General features: G+C 25.5%; 1 protein-coding gene across 1 annotated transcript; it reads left to right on the top strand.

Annotated features, from left to right (window-relative positions):
- The first annotated feature begins 7,196 nt into the window (after positions 1 to 7,196).
- Positions 7,197 to 13,457, top strand: LOC113549116 (maltase 1-like). Its single transcript, XM_026950283.1, has 9 exons — positions 7,197 to 7,386; positions 7,454 to 7,633; positions 7,740 to 7,915; positions 8,637 to 8,995; positions 9,499 to 9,679; positions 10,644 to 10,836; positions 11,827 to 12,025; positions 12,966 to 13,112; positions 13,268 to 13,457. Exons 1-9 carry the CDS (start codon positions 7,224 to 7,226, stop codon positions 13,428 to 13,430), a joined length of 1,761 nt encoding a protein of 586 aa, XP_026806084.1. The 5' UTR covers positions 7,197 to 7,223; the 3' UTR covers positions 13,431 to 13,457.
- Positions 13,458 to 24,546: the final 11,089 nt, after the last annotated feature.

Genomic DNA, 24,546 nt, shown 5'->3' with positions numbered 1-24,546 from the left:
AATTCGATATTATTAATCAATTATTGAACATTAGAACATAAATGAACAAAAAAATCGTTCATTTATGCATTACTGCGTTAGATATTGATTCACAAACATTCATTTTTAATTGTAATGTCTTAATTTTATACTTTTAAGGTTTATGGTATTTGTTGTTTATTTAGTTATACTATTAAAAAAAAATGTTTTAAAAGTTTTAAGTAAACCTTTTATATAGATCAAAATCTGAATTATCTGGAAAGTTTATAAAATATTAAAAACTTACTATTTTCTTTCGGATCAGAATATTTAGTCTTGATTTAAGAATATCACTTGTTTTAATCGTAATTATAAAAATTGAATTATACTACCCATTTTATAAATATTTATTAATAACAAACATTTTAATTTTACTAAAAAATTATTTACTAACACACTAAATTTGTAATAAATATTTAAAATTGTAATTTATTTGGTAACATGCACAAATCATATACTATTGAATACGCTAAATTAAATAAACGTTGTTATTGGTCATAATTGTTTGTTATAGGCATTTAAATTTAAATAATGTAACTTAAAATCAGTATTATGAATCTTTTTATGTTCACAGTGAATATTATCTTTTAACTTGCGTGGTATCTCCAGTTTTCAAATAGAAAATAATAATAAAATATGGACAGGGCCTGATCGAGACAAGCAACACACTTATAGTACCAAATACTGAATATCCGTATCTTGTCAGTATTATAATAATTTTTTTTTTTTTAAGAAGTTGTTTGGGTTAGTTGTAAAAATATTCAATACAAATGAAATGTTATATAGATTTTCTGAGTATTTTATCTAAGTTTAATTTTAGTTACAATATAATAATTTTAATATAATTTCATACAATTCCTTTATTCCTTTATAATTGGATTTTATCCTTTTGTGCAATATTTTCTATACTTCCACATAATACTTTATGGTATCTTCATTATGATGTCTTAAATATTATTTTTCTCGTGGATGTATACAATAGAGGCAGTTTCGAACATAAAAATCGATATACCTTGTATTATATGTATTTTGTAATGTATTTTTTTTTACAGAAGATTATGGATTCTATTGTTTCCGGGTTAATTGTAAACACTTTATCTGTTTCTCTACTTCTTCTTCTTATTCAAAAAAAAGTTTGTAAAACAAAAAAGATATGAAAATATAGGAATTTTGTTATGCTAATTATACTTTATTTCTAAGTAAACGGAAAGAAATGAAAAAAATAAAGAATGGAAAGATATTGATTTAGTAACTTAAATTTTTATTTTGTGGTTATATCGTATATTACTAAATTAATCGATTGTATAATAATTAATAACTAAACTTCATTTCATTTAATTCGAGAGTATGTTTATTAAAATCTTGTTTAAAGGTACTAATAATGATTATAATATAATTATATACATCAATCCGCTATACCTGTATCATGAAATATAACTAATAAATAATAAATTCGATTTTTATATGTTAAGGTATGTTTTTAAAATTAAAATGTGACGGAAAGTAATGGTTCTAAATATATAAATTAAAAACTGTAACAGTATTATTGTAGTTTTATTTTTATATAAATTTATACCTCTATATTTAAATTTAAAAATTACCATATGCTGAAAGTCGATAAGTTATTTTATTTACATAAGTTAAGTATAAAATATGGGATTTTATAAAATTAGTAGGAATGTATACTAATCAATTAATGTTCTATAGTCAAAGATTTAAATTTAAATTCAGATTATTTTATTTGGTTACGTCGAACGTACTATAGAAATTCAACGTGTTGTTTCAAACTGGTCTATCTTTTGTTTGTTTTTTTTACTCGTAGTTGGGTTATTGGCTATTATCGGATGCACAAAACTGATAAAAATAACTGTAATAAATATTTTTAATTTTAAACATAAACAAAAATTATTTCTTCTCGTTTTCCGCTTCTCAATGTATAGGATAATAATTTTATATCTATCGATAATGTTTACTGTTAGATTATACATACTAATCCTAGGTCTATTCAGTTTTAAGAATACAATTAAATCATTATTTTTTGGATTAAACAAACAGTTTGATAAAAATACAATCTCTGACAATTGTTCACTCGTTTGACTATATAATCCATTTATGATGTCAATTTTTCAATTATTAGGTGTCTCTTTGTTTTAAACTGTATTTCTTAGGTGTCTATAATAACGATAAGCACTTCTATATTGAATTTCATAGGTACTTAATGTTTCGTCAGTGTGAACAATCTCTCGTTTAATTATATAATATATAGTAATTGTATATTGGTGGTTAAAGTATATTTATTATGAAAACCAACAATTTACTAAATAAATTTTATTATCATTCAAAAAATGGCATTTAACTTTGTAATGATTCCCAATTAATCTTTATTTAAACTTATATTTTAGATTCTAAGGAGTATGATTATTGTATTAATTTAACTTTACAAAGACTTGTGTCTTTTATGCATATACACAATAAGTAGTTAAAAAATTACTTCAATCTTAAACTTTTATTGGGGTTTTTGATAGAAAATTTGATCTAGTTTGTATTTTTAAGAAGTAAAAGTTAGTAATATTTAAAAAATAATCAAGAAATATCGTAAGAATCAAAAAAAAAAAAAAAAAATAAATAAACAATAATAAGGAAAAATGTAAGTTTTTAAGCAAAATCAATTTTCAATTATTTGAAAAAAAATGTAAAAATGTGTTTGCAGATTATAATCTAGTTTTCAATTACATAACACGATTCGATGACGATTCAGTAGACAATTCAACAAACTTATGATTTGAGAGTTATTTGTATTTCTAGCGACAGAAGAGTATGAATTGTATTTTCCCGTATACCAATCACTGTGTAATAAATTTCCTATTTAATCAATTTATTTGAACGTTTTTTTTTAAATTAAATACACATTTGAAAGTTCCTATGAAGATATTATATAAGATTGTGGTTAAAAAAAATTTAATTTATAAAAATATCAAAATGATAAAAAGATTTTCTATCAATAATCTCTAGTACGGTCACGCAAATTGTAGATGATAATATTTTCTGTAATTAATGTATTAGATTCTATTGTACAGTTAAAAATTAAAATCATGAAATCTGTACCTTAGCATAAAGTTTAGATTTTAAAAAGTATGACTGAATGCGAGATTCTTTGAGTATTAGTGATCGGGTTGATCTAAAACTCGTTGAAGAAAAAATTGTGTTCATTTTAGAATGATTGAACATACATATTAAATATCAAATAGATAAACCTCAACAAGTATTGAATGCACATTTATACAGAATATTTAATAGTATTAAAACAAATGTAGGCAAGTGAATACTATTCTACTGTACATAAAGTGTCGAGCTAATTTCTGTAACGCGTGTGTTAAATATGAATTCAGTGATATATTATTGTAAATGAAAAATGATTCTTTGCGGAGACCGTCTGTAAGCCTATATCACTACGTATATTTTCATGATGTGATTTTTGATAGCTATTAAAGTAATTAATTTTATTATTAGCATTACGGTAGGTTAATATATTTTTTTTCGAAAACATTGTATTTATTAGTATTTAACTGTTATAATAATATATATTTATACCATATTATATTACTGTAAGTACTATTAAATAGTGTTAATATAAACCATATTATAATTAGATAATATCTTAAATTAATTAACATGTTTTAAAAATGTTACTGCGTGAAGTAAAATTTATAAATGTGTTAATGTTTTAAATCCTTACAAATAAGGTTTTAGTATTATAACAATAAAGAATTATAATTCAAATTTATTATGAACATTGTATATATTTATTGTTAATATACGTAATTTATTATCAATATAACTACAAATTAATTTGTAAATTTCGAAATTTTGATAAACTTTAATCAAAATCCAAATTTAAATGTTTAGAAAAAGATATTAAAATCAAAAATTGTTGATAATTTTATTTGTAAAAGAGCCTCATATTATATTTCCAAGCATTTTTACTCGTTTATAATTCTTTTATGGTCATTTAGAGTCAAAATACTTTTAAAATAAATTATATTATGTATAAAAATGATTGTATAATTTAATATTTAATGGAAGTTTATAGTGTTTATATGGTTAATGATTATTTGTTTCTATAATTACACTAATTAAATAAATCAATTTTGTTAAAAAGTAGATTTGCGTAAAAATGTCCGTTTTCTTTAATTTTTTGTTTTTTTCTGATTATTTTGAAAAACTAATATTTATAATTTTAGCTTCTCTTAAGTACAATTTAGATATAATTTCCAATCCAAAATCTTCCTCAATGTGGAAAATAGAACCGTTTTTAAATTATTTTTTCGTGTATACTGATGGCAGTAATAAATGTACATGGGTACACAATAACATACATTATTATAAAATTAATATATTCATTGCTCTCTTAGAAATTGAAAACGATACCTTAAATTTAAATATTTAATATAAATATGAATTAAAGGTTAAATTATTAAAGAATCTATTAATTTATCCATTTTATTTACATCGAGTAAGTATTATAATTTATAAGACAAAAATGATTTTAATAAAATAAAAGAAGTTTGTAATTCCAGTTGAACTATGTTCGTCACATAGTATATTTATTTTAGATTAGGTACATTTTTATAATCGTATATTCATTGTAGAAGAAACAATATTGACAATAAATAATGTTTAGTAAAATAGTTTTATAATTTAAGTACAATATTATTATTTTTAATTTAATAACTGAACTGTCTGAACTGAATTATAAAGCAAACATAAATGAGAAACTATTGAGATTATTTTTAATGCTTTATGATGGCATATAAATATGAATATAAATTTTCGATGTATAAAAAGACATTCTCTCACTTATCGTCATATTATGTAAGTAACTTTTGACTTAATCCAGTTGTATGTCATGTTTGTATTTCATGTATATATTTTACTACAGACTACAGTATTATCTTAATCATACATTTGTATTATTTGTCTATATTAAATACCTAAATCCTAAAATACATTAAGTTTTAATGACAATAGTTTTAAATAAATATTTGATATTGAATTGTGTAATTTTTAAATAAACTCAATTATCAACTTTTTTATTAAACGACATAATACGGGGATTTGTTGTTAGAATTAGATCTATCATATAATTCATTAGTTTTAATAAATTTGTACAAATTTTTTATTTAAAAATAATAAATTGAATATGGATACCTACTAATGATCTTTAAACGGTGCTAGTTTAAACTTTGAGAGGGGGTAGAGGATCCCTTCTGTCAGTTTTACTAGAGAAACTGTTTAGTATTTATAAAAATAATTAGTATTTTCATATTCTCATCGTCTATCGTATGAATGATTAATCATGATTAGACCTGTGTATCTAAAAACGCCTGCCAAGTCAGAGATCGGCTTGTAAACTTTCTTGATTTTCAATTTTTAGAAATGTATTAATTTTTTGCAATATGTATGTATAATGTATTTTATATTCATTTTTAGTTAGTAAGATAGATCTCCAAAATCGTAGAGCGGAATTTGTTATTTGGGGTCTTGTTAGATTCACATTGTCTAGAAGAAGTGCAGAGAAGATTTTCAGAACTGTATTTATAGTTAATTCACTACAGAGCTTTAAAAAAATTAAAACACATTTTATTATGATTTTATTTATGTTTTTTTTTCAGCTTTATAGCTTTGTAGTGAGTTAACGATTGATGATAAAGTTCTGAAAATCTTCACAGCACTTTTCCTAGCCAATGTGAATCTAACAAGATCCCAAATAACAAAATTCGTTCTTCAGTTTCGTATATATCACGCCAAATGAAAATCTAGCAAAAAATTACTATTTTTTTAAGTGTGAAAAATTAAATAATTCTTTTTGAACATTTTTAATCTCACATTTTGTATCTACTTTGTAATTTCTTTTTAATGAGCTATTACCAACTTTTTAGGCTATGATAGTTTTGGAGAAAAGTTAAAAAAAATAGAAATTTTGGGACTGATTACACAGACCTTTTTCTGGATTCAAATCGTTATACCGCTTGGGTCTGATATTGGATCTCTCTCATTAATATTTTATGCTAAAGTTAGCTTAATAATTATCCATCTACTCATTACAACTGAGTTACATTTTTATTATTTTCCTATTTAACACAAATTCTTGAAGTTTTAAAATTCAGACTATTTTCATTTCAATTACAATATTTACTTGATTAAAAATCAAGAAAGTAAAAATATAGTAAATATGAAAAATAAACTAACAAACACATTCGAGTCTTATTAATTTATTCTTAGACTTTTAAGGATATAATATATTTTTATTATATTTTCTGTTATTTACTGAACTAAACAAATATGATCACTACTATTGTTTATGTTAAATGTTTGGTATTACGCTTTAAAATTTTCATACATTTTAAAAACCTTTACAAATGTTAATATTTATATATTACTATTAGTTCAATAATTGGATGAAATTAATTTCTAGATCTTTATAAAAGAAAATACGTTCAATGCATATGGAATAGTTACCGTATTAGTAAAAATTAAGATGCCCATCAGATTGATTTATTATTTATTGTATGCCTATTTAAATTGTCACGCTTTCCAATTGAATAAAATTATATATAATTAACTCTTTAATGACTCTTTAAGCCATTAATAATATAATGCATATAATATTTTTGTATGTATGATCATACTTCATATCGTTCGAATTTAATAACAACTATAAAGTTATATAACCTACTGCAATATATATTATGTTTCAAGTCTCATCGTAAAATAAAACAATAAAATTGATACGTTGTTGATGTTCATGCAAGGGGAAACAAAAAGTGTGATTAGTTATATTAACAGAGGATAATTTAGATTATTTATCGTATCAAATATTACGTGTTTATGTACTTTTACTGTAGGTTTATTAAAAAAACTATATAAACATATAATTATACACTAGGAATATCTATCTACATTTTTGTTTTTGTGATAAACTTCAAATTAATTCTATAAATTTAAATTATTATGATTTATAACTTTGATAATTATAAGTGTATAGTATATAAATATTTTGTATCTTGAATACTGTATTTATAAATACGAGTAGTTGTATTTATTAAATTACTATAAAACAGCGTTTTATACGAGATATTTAAATTTCATTGTACCTATTATTTTTAGTTAGTTATAGTTGTTAATATTATAACAAATTAACAACAATGCATTGGACTTGTTTGTTAATTACTTGCATACAGTTAACATATAGTAAAGTACTAGTATCACCAATTGGAGATTTAGATTGGTGGCAAAATTCTATAATTTACGAAATCTTTCCGTTATCTTTCAAAGATTCAGACGGTGATGGATCAGGAGATTTTAATGGTATAATTTTTATTATTTTTAATTGTTATTTATTTTAATTTTGTTAAAAACTGTTTTCGTCTATTAGGTATAACTCAAAAATTGGATTACCTCGTAGATTTAGGAGTGACTGCAATTTGGCTAACGCCATTTTTCGAATCACCTTTAGAATCTGGTGGCTACGATATAACCAATTATCTAGACGTACAAAATGTTTTTGGTACAATAGATGATTTCAAAGAGCTTTTAAACGCGGCACATGCAAAAAGTATGTAAATAATATATTTTTATGTATTAATAATATATATTAATTATTAAACTAAAATTTAACCAATATAAGAATTGAAAAATAATACAATATAACTATATTATAGATTTAAAAGTTGTCATGGATTTTGTTCCTAATCACACCAGCGATAAACACATTTGGTTTGAAAAGTCTGTCAATAAAGAACCTAATTACGTCGACTATTATATTTGGAAAGATGCAAAAAATCAAGAGGAAGTGTTAAAAAATAACAATACAATTCCCATTGAGCCAAACAACTGGGTAATATTTAAAATATAATTGATACAGAATATTTGAGTGTTCATAAAATTATATATTATTTTACATGAGAGTCATATTTAAAATATTTGCTTCCAGAGCAATTTTTTTTTATTCTACTCACCTATTTCTTCAAAAATATCAAATGTTGATAGAAAAAAAATTAATGTTTACGTATTGCCTAATTAAATAATAAATTAATAAAAGAATTTTAAAAGTCACTATATTTTTTTATAGTATGACAAAATAATAGATTCGTTGAGCAGGTACCCCAAATTCAAAACTAAATTATTAACTGTGTGTAACTATACATTTGGAATTCGTAACTTAATTTTAAGTCTGGAAAATTAATTTTTGAAGTAGAACACTACGGCAAAACTTATCTAGGACACCAAAACTTGATATACACTCAGTAGTTAAAAAATTATATCAAACCTTTTTTTTAGTAATTTCCATATAATTGATAATAAATAAAAATTTGAGTTCTATATCATAAATCTCAGTAATTTTACCCAGTCATATTTAACCTATTGAGGGTATTTTTTTTTCAAAATAACTGTAATTGCAATTCGTTATCAATATTTGCTTTTGTTAAAATGTGCAAATAATGATTCAATAAAAAAGGTGCAAGTCGCTAAGCTTGAAATAAAGCTTTTTATATAAATAATTAGTTTAATATGTGTGTTCGTATATGTTTTATTAATTCATCTTAAATTAATTTTAGCAAATGATTTTTGGAAATAGTGCTTGGGTTTGGCATAACACTCGCAAACAGTTTTATTTTGCTCAATTCATTAACAATTTACCAGATTTAAACTATCGTAATGAAAGAATTCATGAAGAAATGAAAAAAATTTTGAATTATTGGATAGAATTAGGAATTGATGGTATTCGAATAGATGCTTTAAAACATGTATACGAAAGTGAAAACATGGATGACGAACCAATAGTAGATAAGAATATTCCAGCTAATTATTTTAATTTAGATCATATTTTTACAATTGACCAAAACGAAGTATATGATTTGATTAAAGAATGGCGATTATTACTTGACGAATTTAAACTAAAAGATCATCATACAAGGTTTGAAAAATTACTTAGTCTTTTATAGTTTTAATTTTAGAGAAGAGTTTTAAGTAGAGTTATTTCTAGTTTGATATTTATTTATTTTTTTAAATAATAAAAACTGAATGGAATTATATATTATTTAAATCAAATAATAGAGGCTAACATAAAATATAATTAAATAATATATAATTACATAATATGTATTTATGTAATTTGTTTTCATATTATATATTTATGGACTATAGCATTTGGCAAAGTACATATCACTGTGTAAACCTTAAGTTATATAATATGTATGATGCCCACGTAGATAAATATTAAGTCTGAAGATAACCTCTACCTTAATTTAAAAAAAAAAAATAAAAAAGTATAAGCTAACTTAATAGTCATTATTATTAACTTTTTTTAAAGTTTGCAAACTACTTATAAAAAATTAATTTTAGTTACAAATTACGTAATTTATATTTAGGGACCAAGTTAATTATGTAATTATTTTTTTAATTAAAGTCTTCTTTCAGGATAATAATGACAGAATCATATAGTAATACGAGTGTTTTATTTAAGTATTACACTTCTGGAGCTGAAATACCAACAAATTTTAATTTATTGGAAGAGTATTATCATACTCCGAGTGACTATGAAAGAGAAATAGAAAATTGGATAACTAAAATGCCAGCTGGAGCAACATTTAATTCAGTGGTATTTTATATAACATTTATACTAATTTTGTTAATTAAAAAAATTGGATATGAAATTTAATATAACATTTTTATTTTTAAATACTTGATATGATTTCAAATTATAATTTTAGGTTAGGTTAGTATTTTCTATTTAGTATAGTGACAATAAATTGTTTAACATTAGTTAAAAATTAGTAAATGATAAATTTTAATTTTTGAAAAGAATATAATTTATTGATAAAAGCTTTAATAATCAACATTGGTGTTCTACTGAATATATAAAATAATATGTATGGACATATAAAAAGTGGATTTAAGTGGTCATAGTCGTTATTATAGCTTATAGCCTGTAGCAGATTTTTCAAAAATTATTATAAAAGAAAGTAGTTTTAAGTTAAATATTAATTTTCTCCAAAGGTACCGATTTTTTTCGTATAATTTGAATTAATTACAAAATAACATTTTTTAAATCAATAATATTTATTTTATACTATTTTTTAAACATTTTATTTAATATCGACATACATTTTAATTTTAATATTAAAAAACAGAATATTTTTCAGAAAATCTCAATTTATAAAAACCGAATTTTAAACGAGTATACGCAGTTAATTTATTATTTAAGTATTTTAATTTAAAATGATCAGAGTAATGGGTGTACAAATATGGAGATTGATTATTAATTCATAATAAAATATTGATTTATATTTTTTAACAAAAATATGAATCGTAAATATTAAAAGATTCCACTATTATTTAAATCATAATTGTGTATAAAGTACACACATACATTTTTAAAATAGTAAATAATGTATAACTTTTTTAAATTTTATGACTAAATTATGTAAAAAACAACTCTAAAACCTTTAAATTATACAAAAAATATCTTTCTGAAAAAAAAAAATGTTTTCTTTAAAATTTCGTCTTATTTAAATTATATTTTATAGTTCTCAATAATTTAATCATAAACCATTATAATTTAGCTCCAAAACCACGATCATACAAGATTTCCAACTTTTTACGGTAAAGAATTGATTGATGGCCTAAACGCTTTATCCTTATTTCTACCGGGTGTATCCATAGTTTTATATGGAGGAGAAATTGGAATGGAAGACTTACCAGATAAAATTAATTTGTCGAGAGGACCTATGCAGTGGGATGATACGGAATACGCCGGTAGGTACCTATAATAGTGGAAAGCAACAACCTATAATATTGTGTTATCATCAGAATTTTAGCTTTAACCTTAGAGTGAATACTTTAATGTTGGTATATTATTAAGTTGTAACATAAAAAAAAAATCATTTTAAGTTGATTTTAATGATATTTTGTTATTTAAGATAGCTAAAAGTTACAAAGCAATTAGAACAATACACATTTTTGAAATGTAATATTTTTTATATTTTAGTGTTCATAGTAATGCAATTTAAATTTAATACAATATATTTAATTAGTCAGCTTTTTTTATTTCTTTAATATATATGTAAAAAAAATACTCAAAATCTTGTGATATAAATATTTTTGAAACAATTGGTCAATTTTTTAAAGAACAGGAACATCGGAACACATTCTAGTCCATATTATAGATTCACCTACAATATACAAAATTTAATTAAAAATGTTTAGTTAATATTCGTCTCAACCATGGTAACTAGCGAATGAATAAAATTAATGGGTTAGGTTAGGTTATTAAATTAAATTTTAGTTAAACATATATCATACACATATTTATTTCGCTTGCTATTGCTTATTTTAGTATTAAAATGATAATATTCAACAAAACATATTTTGACTGGCTTATTTTTTTAGAGTTTTCTCATTTTTCTTTAAATCTAAAAACTACATAAAAAGCCTACATCATTAGTCAATTAGTATATAATATAGCCATTAGCCTTATAGGTACTTATTTTGAAAGAGATAAATTTATCTTTTTTTCTGTTAAAAACATTTAAGCACTTCTAATGATGGATGACTATACTATGTTATAGATGGATTGTATTATACATAATTTTGAAATTATCATAATAGTACAATTTATTATACTTAATATATTTTAACAAATACATAAATATATTAATAAAATATAACAACTGGACAAAATTGATATTTTGGATACCATGTCACTTTGCATGCATTAATGATTAAATACTGCGTTATATTATATAGGGTTCACTAATAACACGAACGGGCCATGGATCGAGGTACACTCAGATTATATCACGAGAAATGTGCAAACTGAAAGCAAAAATCCTAAAAGTTATTTAAACTTTTTCAAATCGGTATCGAAATTACGGCAGACAGAAACGATTAAAAGAGGAGGGATGGCAATTGACATTTTTAACGATGCAGTTTTTGTTTTGAATAGGTAAATAAATAATGAACTATATATAATTTAAATCTTGACTAATTTCTTTGTTAATTATTCGTGTTATTCTACAAATTAAATATAAATATAATGTAAAAGGCGATCTTTAGAAAACTATTATTACCTCGACAATGATTTACATCATTGAATTTTTTTCTTAAATAATTTAAAGTCGTTATAAAACAACTTTATTGAAAAACAATTTTTATTGTCAACATTTTTTTTAAATTTTTACTTACTTTTTTAAGCGGCAAATATATATTTTTACAACAAGAGTTACAATAGTTTTTAAGAGCTACTGTGCTCACTATGACTGTTAATTTATAATAACCTCTGAGAGTCAACCCCACTTTCATAATATCTCCTACTATCATACGTTCTGGATTCCGAGCTAATTGAAAAATATATTAGTTTTATAACGATATATTTATTTTTGTTAGTAAAATTATCGTAAGCCATGTAAATCAATATACAAGCAAAATATATTTATGCATGTAGCACCAGAATAACAAAAATAAAATCTGTATTTCAGTCGAGAGGGTAATTTGGGGAGTCCTCTAGGTGTATTACTGGCTGTGCTACATACAATATTCGGAGAGACTATTTTAGTTTTAAAGCAGGACTGCAATATTCTCAGGAGCACCAAACTTTCCACCACCGTCCATATAATAGTGTCAGTAAAATGCAGGAGTGTTATTTAATTTTTTTATACGGGATACAGAATATAAATTTATTAAAAACCTACCATAATACTAGACACTAGGGTAGTAGTTTTGGCCGTTTTGCTCATTAACTTTTTCCTCTTTTCAATTGTGATATTATTATAGTTATCGGGGTGCTAGATTTTTATATTTGTAATACATATGTCATGTATATATTTATTCATACTCAAAATATATAAATAATTCATATGATTATCTTATAATATAAAATTTTACAGATTTTTACCGGGATATGAGAATTACACGTTAATTATCAACATGGACAAGAACTATACACAGCATGTACGTTTATCAGACCAAATATCAAATTTGAGCGATTCTTTAACTATTGTAGTTGGATCAGAAAATTCAAATTTTAACACTGGGTTAGTACCAAATAATGTTGTAAAAAATTAGCATGACATATTATATTTTGGAAAGTTGTTGCATTCAAAAAATAATAAACAATTTAATATGTACAACATACAACAATATACTCGTGTATTCATATAATTACATGGTTTTTAAAATCAATTTTTAGGAATTCAATATCAACTGGACAATGGTTTGCATTAAACCCCGGTGCCACAATTATACTAACTGATGCAACTGCTCCAGAATCAATATACTCATCAAGTACTCAGTTGAACATAACATTTCAAGTTCTATTATTTTGTTTATTTTTTATTAAAGTGTATTCCTAATTTGTATAAAGCACAAATTTCTTAATAAAATAAAATAAGTACCTAAGTAAAAAATCATTTAAATTCTGAAATGAAACATTTACTTATTTCAATTATTAGTTATAGATAAATCATAATAATGTACATATTATACTAGTTTAATTAGTGAAAAATATAAAATAAGAATTTAATAGTGGATTTTAAATATAGTTATGAACGTATGATACTAAATTAATATTAAATTAACGAATTGATTATGTACATGCTATTTTTGAATGTTACTAAGTTAATTTGTTATTTTGATTTCATAATTTTTATCATTTAATAATATGTTATATTTTGTTGAGGAGTGAGAACGAAAATTTCTTTAGAACATGACTTTAATTTACAAAAATAGAAAAATATATGTTCATTAAATTAATATTTCTTATCTTTATAAGTGTATTCATGAGAACAAGTTGAAAAGTTTTCATTTATAGATAAACAAAATATTTACCAGTAGTGTTCATAACTAAAGTGGAATCTTAAATTATGAAAAAGCAATAAGCCGTGTATTTGAAGCTTTGAAAAATAAATAAATAAAAATACTATATAAGAGAAGTAGGCAGTAGGAATAAAACTAAGTAATAACAAATAATATAATATACTTTTATTTAATTTTTTTAAATATAAAGAATACGATTTTTAATATTTTATAAAGTTAATTAATTATTAATCTAAACACATTAAGTACTTAATTATTTTTTATTACAATAGAAATGTGACAGAACTATGGTTTGTGGTTAAGCCTTGATACATCTATAACTGAGCGTTATTCGCTAAATCTAAATAATAGACTTATACTGTCCAAGTATAATTAGTACTAGAATAAAATCTAAATTATAAAAAGTCTTAATCATCCGAGTTTCAATAAAGCTGTAACAGTATTTTCAAAAAAGTTATATGTTTAATTCGATTAAATCGTTAATAATTATGGGTGATTTTTGAAAAATACTTTATCCTAACAAAAGAACACTACGTAAATGATAAACAAACCCAATCATTTTAAAATATGAACTTTTAGTATACATATTATTTAAAAATTCAAAAATTAGAATTTTGATAAATACATATTCAAGGATAAAACAAATATATAGACATGATTTATGAATTAGTCTATAATGTTCGCAATATTAAAAAGACTATGTTACTTCCACTCGACGAAAAAATAAATAATTGTATATCCATTCCGGCAAAATATATTCCATTAGATAGAAATAAAATTGTGTAGTTAAAATATAATTGAATTTTTAATGAGTTCAAGAAGAAGTGGAGAAAACATTTGATGCTATTAAACTACATATACCATGAAACATATAACTTAAACCGTTGCCGTTAAATTTAATAGTATTTCAATTATATTTCCTTTTCGATAATTTCATGTTTATTAGAAATTTAAACCGTGGTAATAAAATGACAAAAGAACATTAATTATTGTTCAAAACTTGCTCAACAAGATAAAAACATATAATTAAGTTTTTGTTGATAAAAAAAAAAATGTATATTTATATATATATATATATATACATATACTAAGCCTTACAGTACAAGAAAGAGCAGCGTTAGATAATTGGTTTAGCCAGTTGGACGAAAAATAATAAGCATTCATTAAAAAGGCGAAAAAGTTTCTCAACCGTTGTGATGCCTACTTTTCCGCTTCTTCCTAGGTTCGGCCGACCCCAGAGATAAGGCGTTCGTCTGATTTGCGTGTGGGCTAAAAAACATTTTATGTGTACATTTTAGCGTACATCATTTTCAGTAGCGTATTATCAAATCTCCTGGTTATTACCTTAAACATCTTCCGCTCAGAACGTAAAATATTAATTTTAGTTTTGATCTATATGAATAGAATATTTTGATTTAGTTAATAGTCGCCTGCCTCGTGTATGTTGTTAATACATTTTTAAAATATATAATTATCAATACATGTTAAATATTACTTATACTAGTTTAACTCGGGTTTCTCATACTAAAATATACATATGAATACGTAGATACCTATATTATTAGCAAAATAATAATTACACAATGTAAACCATTTAAAACATTGGAACGACATACAACAGATTGAAAATGTATTGGGTTAGGTGAGGTTAGCTAATCTAACCCCCTTTGATGAAGGCAGACAAAAGCATTTAAAATATGTACACTTTTTTAAAATGTTTAAATACTTTATATTATTAAAAAATATTGGTTAGATAAACGTTAGCTTTTGAAAGTCATTATGAATTCGGTAGGTAGATCGTATATGCAACAAATTACAATTTGTACACACATCTGAAGCAAACTTTCGAAGAGCAATTCCAGTTGTTTAATAAAACTCGATATATTGATACAGAAGGCTCCCAATAGGTTTAAGTAGCTTAATCTTTTTTTAAGAGGATCAACGTTCCTCCCATAATATTTAAATAAACGACTTTTCCCATTATTACTATATTTTGAATCTGGGAATTTGGCAGAAATTTGAGGGGATTAAGTGTCCCCGAATCTCCTATTTGCGCTAACAAGTCTCCCTATTCGTATTGTACATTAACTAGTTTATTGACTTTATTTGTTAATAATATAAATGGTAATCAATTTTATATTTTATTTAATGCTAATTGTATAACTATGTTAATATGGATACAATTATAAATAAACAAAAAAAAAGTCCCAAGCGATTTGGAAATTATCCCCACCCGCCCAATACCTCTCCCTCAAATACACCGCCACGAGTTATTATCAACACACTGTACAAGTATACTATCGTACAAAGTGGCAGTTGAAAACCATATTTACATTGTACAGAACAAAATGCTAAAACCATATTTTACTACGAGTTCAAGTATTACTATCAAATTAAATGTTTATTTATTACTATTTTAGGTCCCACCGTTGTCTCTGCCTCTTTGGGAAGCCAAACTTCCCATTTCGTATTTCATGAGGTTGGGGAAGGAGGCATGTGGCTTTATGTTAATTACGTTATTGGAGCATCAACACGGTTTTTCTATATGCTTAAAATGTTATTAAAACAAAATATACGTCCAGCAGCCTTAATTAATTCGGTATGAAATCATACGAATAGCAATGTTATAAATCGAATAGTCGCGTAATATATTTTTGATCATCGACCATATAAATACAATATAATCCATAACGTATATATATATATATAAATATATGCGTAGTCGAGTATAGTTAACCACCCGTTAGGTGTGCAGCTATTATACTGTTACGCAACTAAACAGTAATAAATGTAAATTTCTGTACAGTGACCTTTGTAACGAGGTATGCCTTAACGAAATTCTAAAAAAAAAAAAAAAAACAACGGTGAAAGTTGGAATAAATTTGACATTTTACGGAATTGATATTCTTATTCGAAGTTTTTGTGCACGCGTGAAACCATAATTTTCCCGCGCGTCCGTAAAAGTGTATACATTATAATATAACGCACGGGGTGGAAGTGTGCGTGTATATACGTAGAAAAATGATAAACGAGACGACGAAATGGTGAGTTGGCAGACATCGGAGTCCGGGGTTAAGGTAAAGGGGGTACCGGATGTGAGGGAAATACGTCCCATATTCGTGCGATTATGTGCACAAGGTTTTTTCCTCTCGCTTCATCACTCCCACTATTTCTCTCTCTCTGTCTCTCTATCTCTTTCTCTTTCTGTCTTTCTTCTCTCTATCTCTTTCCTTATCTCTTTTCCTCCATCTCACCATGTATAATATGGTACACATATAGCAACATCAGACTTATATACAAGTGTGTACTGTGCGGGGTAAACACACCGGATCTACGCTATCCCCGAGCCCTATGTATTCGTCTTGGGTACTGCAGGTCATTGTAGCAGGCAATTTCATCTTGGCCAAACAGTTTGAAAATGTCCAATTAATTTCGTTCGACGACCCGGAACGATGGCCGTGTGTGACGTACAAATGCCGTAATTCGGGTGCGTAGTACACACAAAAGGCGACAGTGCAGATACTTCAATAAAATATGGTGTCATGGTGGCGACAAAGGTCACCTGGAACAAAATTATTATATTTACTATAGCAAAATGAAGTGTGCTTAACTACAAGGAAAATATCAAGGTATTTCCTGAAGATCCTAGCCATTTACATTGGTAATAAAAATACTAAATAATAAGTTGACGAAAACTCGTGGCTTGATGAAATGGTTGACTTCTTCTTATAAATAAAATAGAATTTGTTTAGTACTTTGTTTTGAAAAATATTAATTTTTTATTGCGAGTTTGCTCATAACAGAGTAAGTTTAAGCGAGTATTGGATGCTCGGAAATGATTTATTTTTAGTGTTATTTTGTAATTTAGAGTTCTATAAGCTATTAATCTATACGAAGCTTAGTTTGAAAAAGACACACAAATCACAAGTAAATATCGTGTGTGACCTTATTCCTTTTCATTTATTTCCCTGGACATTTTGCAAGTCATTTGTTAAAAGGATATCTTTATTATACATTACTCGGGATAATATCGGAATCATTTTTCACGAGATTTATAATAGCAATAATATTTTTTGTGGATATACATGATAACTTTCAAATTTTCTAGACTAGTTTTGAATAGACCACTTTATGTACTTTTACCAATTGTTAATAATAAAAAAAATAATAATACGATTGGTATTGTTTATATGCACTTGAAAAATATAAATTAATGTAAATATTTAAAATTATAGTCATTGAGAAATACGATATTTATAAACACGTTTGAGCTTAGATTAGATAAAAGCGTTTACAATTATTATCTATTTCTCGTGAGTAAGTATAATAATATAGGTAAGAATAGTAGTTATCAATGTATACCTACGAATAGGTTTTCGAAAGACATCTGTATTGAGACCGGCGTATTTACATTTACATAAACGATAATCTTATTTTATGATGTTTTTTTTTTAAAATATAAATGAATTATTACTGTACATGTATCCTATATGAATGCGATTAAAAAGTGGAAAAATAACGAATTATTATGTGATATGAAATTTAATAAATTTTATTCAGAATCTATTAGAGCAAATTTATCGTTTGTCAAATTAGGTATGCTTTTCTTAATAAAAATATCTATTCATATATTGTAAATTATAAATGTATTATAAATGTTCGTGTTCGTTCATAATAATAAATATAACGAGCTTCGACGCATTCGCATACTGCTGTGGGGTGATAATGACGTGTGAAAGCGTACATACTACATATAATAATAATCATAATAGTAACAGAAAGTTGTTAAATATATTATTATTATTATTATTATTATTATTATTATTATTATTATTATTATTATACCGCGACTCAACCGACGGTAATTTATAACGGTGTCGTCATTATGGTGTTACGAAATATAGTATACCTACATAGAATATACATACCTACTCGCCAGTTATTAATAATTATTATTCTTGTTCGATATTATTATTATTATTATTTTGCTAGATTAGTGATTAGTGAGAGCAGTTTCGAAAAGGATTGCTCGAATTGTAATTGTATTTCATAAATAATATCGTTTGATGTTCGTCAATCACACAATTTCACCGAATATTTTAGACTATCTAAATTACATGTATCTTCGACACCAGTATAGGTGTTTTTATGAAAAAATAAATAGATGTGTTGGTACATCAATATAGCGGTGCTTAATAAAATATAAAAATATAATCAATTATAAATAAATACAAAATTTGTATAATTTAAATTCGATGTAACCTAAACATATTTATTGATAACCGAAAAAAAAATCATAATAGGTGGAATAAATAATACCGTTAACATTAATTAAAATAAATAAATATGACACCAATAAAAATATAAATGAATGGATTACGGAGATTATACTAATAAATTATTTAACAATAACCAAACAATAACACTACAAACTTTTACTTTTAAAAAAATGCTCAAAAGTCATAGTAAAATATATTTCCAAAATCCGTTTTGACTTTAAATTATCTTATTTAACTTTTCTACATAATTACTGAAACTAATACAAAGTATGAATAATAGTAATCAATAATAATCATAAAAAAACATAAATCATAAATTAATACATAATCATAATATGATGCATAATCCAGAAAAACCAAATTTTAATTTTGTATAATTTATAAATAAATGTGGTCTTTAAGACTAATTGTTTTATAGTTTTGATAAAAATAAAAATTCCAAAACCAAAAAATGGATAGATAAAGTTGTATCTAAGTAGTAAAGCAACACAGTTAATATAATATCAGAATGATATATTTGTACTTTCGTAAATATAGGTAAACGTCATAATAATATATTAATCTTAATACGTTTTGAAATCGGTTCATATAATTTTTTACCATCCATCAGTCAACTTGTTATTTTTATCCTATTTGATTACCTTTTTACTTTTGGTGCCGTTGAATCCTTATGCAATGAGGATAATATGCTTATTATTACATCATTTATACCTAGGCATTTTTAACGAACTTTTTACGTACAGCAATTTTTAAGTTATTATTAAAAAATGTATTAAAAATCTTAAAAACATATTAAAATACATTTAGCTTCGCATGCGCTGGCACTTCATTATTTTATTTTGGACAGTTTTAGATGATACAATGTTTTTTTTAATTGTCTTCAACAATCTCAACTACTAAAGGATAAAATTGGTGATTGGTATATTATATTATATTATATTCAAGCGCCAAGCGTTTTGCACACATATTTTATCATAGTAAATTCCGCGGAGAGAATACGTGTACTTGCCAATATTCACGATTCGTAGAAATATCAACACTCCGTGAAAATAAAAACAACAAATAAAACAATTTTGATTTTCAGTGAAGTAGTACGATGAAACAAGTCAACATTTTTACTTGTCTTATATTTGTCTCGAAACACGCGATTTTTCTGAGAGGTATATCGTTATAATAATATTTTTATTTGAATAAGATGTATCTACGTAAACTCGACAGGCATTTCAGCTTTTGCTAGAAAATGTAAATATTTTCTTGTTTTATTATTTTCATTCTTATATAGACAGTAAGGTTCCTACTTTATATAATATATATCAAATATTATAGTATAAAAATTACAAATATATGATAAAGAAAAAAAAATAATTAAATTAGAATGGATCTTAGGCTTTAGCATATTATCCAGCATTTAAAAACAATTTGGTTTGGTGATAAATTATATTAAACGTGAATTTAAAGGAGGATAAGGAATAAGAAATCTTATTCGTCACCAACACATTTCAATAAAAATAGGGCTTCTTCTCTTTAGGCATTTCGCAGTCATATTATTCAATTATTATACATCGTTATTGTGAACTAAATTCTAGATCACAGCTAAAGTGTATAGATATATTTCATAGGTTATATTTCTCTCTGAAAATAAAAAAAAAATTATACAAAATAAATATGCATACATTTGTTATACAACTTAAGTACCTATCGCCTTGCGTATAAAATACTGAGAAGTGATATGAATGGCGTTTAAGATTGTATTTGTTTGAGGTTCAAACCATATAATCTGACAAATATTATATTATTATATATTTATTTGATTATATATTACACTAATTCACTGGTGCGATGTGCCTAATAATTTAAGCTAATATTTTTAATTATTTATTTTCTTGAATCTTGTACTATTGTTACATATTATGTAATCTTATTAAATATGAAAAGACAACGATGCTTCTTAGTATTGCACTTTTCTACTTACACGATTGGATAAATTACGTCGGAAAATTAATGTGGATGATGACTACTCGATATTGTTTCGTGAAATTCGAGAATGAGTATAATATTTTTTGAATAAATTCTGACGTACGAGTATATTTCGGATTATAAACGGTGTATAATAAATCATTAGCCGAACCATCATCATAATCAAATAATAATTCATCAAACATATGTATGTAAAAAAGAAATTGTACAGAATGAGAATAAGATATTATATGGATTGTGGGTGCCATAAAATAACGAATAAATATCACTTATCGTTCGTTAATAGATATTTCGATAAATTAATCAATCTAATCAAATTTATCAGTTTCACAATATCAATCATCTTGAGTGAACTACTGTGCATAGGTTATAATATAGCTTTTATTACCTACACTATTGTAATTTATTTATTTAACGTTTTGCGGGATACCAATCATGTGACAAATTTATGTAATAAATTGAACATACCTAGCACATGCCTTACTTACCGTTTCAAATGTAACTCTCGGTGATCGAATATTTTATCCTGCATTTTTATTAAAACGATATTGATGGTTTTCTAATATATAATATTTCGTCCGTGAAAAATAGTTCGTAAGATCGTAATTTAAAATGCATACACATTTAAAACGACAAGACATAGTAATTGATTGATTTAAGTAAGATTATGCCGCGTTAAGTATTTCTTCGATTAATCAACGATAGTCAATAAGTGCGAAATTATTTTTATTTAAATTAATGTATGTCAATATTTGCGAGGAATTAATATGATTACCTCGATACAGTTGTACAATATATTTATAATGTATATTATATAATTGGTTTGAGTGTACAATGCAAATGTCTCGGTTTTATATATTCTTAGCGCGTAAGAATTTCAGTTGATTTGTAGCCCGGTCGAATTTAAAACGAAATAATTCAAATTATTTTTCACGCAATTATTCGTGTATTTAATAGAATATTTCTGTACTGCGTGTATAACATTATTTGGTTTCGAACTACTTCAGATGTCATCGAATAAATTATTTTAAATACAACTTTGGTGTAGTTATGTCGACAATAATTGTATATTCCCCGCACGCATTATGCACTGGCGCGTAGTGCTGGATACACAACCAGTCGACTATATAAATATTATACGGGAATAATACAATATTATTTTGTTACAAACAATTTAATGTATACGCATAGGTTTTTCGGATGATGCTCGAATAACAACTAATAACACTAGTCATTATTTTCAAATTGTGAATAATTGAGCCTCAAAGTTAGTGGCCAAAACTCGAAAAGAAAGAAATCAGAATGCCACTCAACACACCTTTTGTTCACTGTACACACACATACCTACCCACGTTGTACATAAATATTATATACACAAAACAAGCGCGGCGAAAGTTTTTACACGCCCAAAGTTTTACCTCAACGTTTACCTCGGCGCATAAATTGTATAATCACGTGCAGCTCCGTTGTTGGCAGCGTAGTGATCTGTAGATCACACACACGTACACATACACTGTGCATATTATAATATTCAGCTGATTAACAAAACGTTATACTATACCAGAACAGCAGCAATATTATCGTATTTTTTTACACGGCTTATCATTGAGTTTTAATAACGTATACATATTCAATGATATGTACATATATGTAATATGTGCGTATATACATAATTGTATATGGGTTTTGGTATATACGAGTACATAACCTTTCGAAGATATTAAACTACCGTAGAGTTTTTTACGCAAGGTAGACACATTTTTAGAAATGCCTCAGTTGAAAAATTATAAATATGGAATCACGTCGGAAATTTTGTAACAACCACTATATAAAAAAAAAAAAACCATTTTTCATAATTTGAGTAGGTTCGTTAAACTAATGTCATGATATTATATAGATAGGCATATTTTTAGAAATTTAATAGCATTTCTTTGTGTCGCATATTATATAAATTTTCAGCTGCACATTTATTAGGGGATGATTTGAAGTGTTTTGCGGCAAATCTTGGCTACACCGATCCCCAACTATGATTGGGCGTGTATAGATAATATATGTGTGTGTGTGTGTGCAGTGGCGTAGTCGTGGGGGGCAATGGGCCATGCCCCCCTTGTATCGACTGTATCAGCTTAATATAAAAATGAACTGTTATTGTTAGTTATTGAATATGTTTTATCAAGTATTTTGGGTTTGTCCCCCCCTCCATTTTAAAATCCTGGATACGCCACTGTATGCGCGTGTTGTGTATAATATATTATAATATCTTACGACACGTATCGTCTTGGCCAGCGGCGGGATGCAGCATTAAATGACGGCAATATGATATGACCTGTTCGTAACAATAAATTTATAAATTTAGGTCAGGGTTTAAGTTTTTGCGAATTGTTGCTTTTTTCACAAACGTTCAATACGCATCTCACTCTCTCTCTCTCTCTCTCTCTCTCTCTTTGCTATCTTGCTTCATCTATATCTCAATGTGGCGTCTCTTTTGTCGTCGTGAACGCCGTTTTCGATACGATAATTTATCAAACCGAACTCTCGTTTCGCCGGAAACGCCCCTAGATCCAATACGCGAATGATCGAGTGGGCTCGTAAATCAAGTATTCATTTTGGCGCCGCACGGACTCATCCATTGCACAACTTTCGTCACTACCGTGCGTTAGTATATCATATATTGGTCGACGCGCAGCCGATAACAGGGCCATATGCAGATAATGTCTCATTATTATCATCGTGTATGCGTGTGGGCAATATATGTCACTAGTGCATTTTGTGTAATGGTAATCATAAAGAAACGTACATGTTACACGTCTTATGCTATGATATAAAACAATATGATACTTTTTTATTGTATGTGGTCATATCACTGTAAACAATAAAATATTGTCAGACGAACGAATCAAAGGCATAAAAACGTTTCTTTGATACCCTACCTTTGCGATTATATAATATGGTGTTATGTCATGTCGCGGTAGTTAGGTTGGTTGGTTTGTTTTCTCTGCACTAAAATATGATACATCAGACACGATACCTATGCAGTAAGATATTTCGCGATACTTTTCTCGAATTATATAGCTCAAAAACTTGTAAACCTTGTGAACTGATTTTTAAATATTACTTATGAGTTAATAGGATGATGTGTAATAATGTCACGTTTAACATGAGTAATACACTAATATACAATATACATAATTGGTATACAATTATTCATACCTATATTTTCCTATTGGAATGTTCTTTATCAATACATTATAATACAACTATTAAGTGTAATTTCGTAACACAAAAATGTTGTTATTTACAATAAACACATATCTGTTAGCCAATAAGGTTTAGTAAATATTATAATATGATAATTAATATAATACAGTAAAAATGTGCGAATTTTATTAATAATTAA

Source organism: Rhopalosiphum maidis, chromosome 1 (assembly GCF_003676215.2).
Source record: "Rhopalosiphum maidis isolate BTI-1 chromosome 1, ASM367621v3, whole genome shotgun sequence".
NCBI lineage: Eukaryota > Metazoa > Arthropoda > Insecta > Hemiptera > Aphididae > Rhopalosiphum > Rhopalosiphum maidis.
The sequence above is the reverse complement of the archived record's forward strand: the minus strand, read 5'-3'. Positions and strand labels throughout refer to the sequence as shown.

Bases quoted from the DNA above. Each gene is read 5' to 3' on its own strand.
- LOC113549116 (XM_026950283.1), top strand. From the start codon at position 7,224: ATGCATTGGACTTGTTTGTTAATTACTTGCATACAGTTAACATATAGT. The intron at 7,634-7,739 runs GTATGTAAATAA...ACTATATTATAG, and splicing joins AAACGCGGCACATGCAAAAA to ATTTAAAAGTTGTCATGGAT. The intron at 12,026-12,965 runs GTAAATAAATAA...AAAATTTTACAG, and splicing joins GCAGTTTTTGTTTTGAATAG to ATTTTTACCGGGATATGAGA.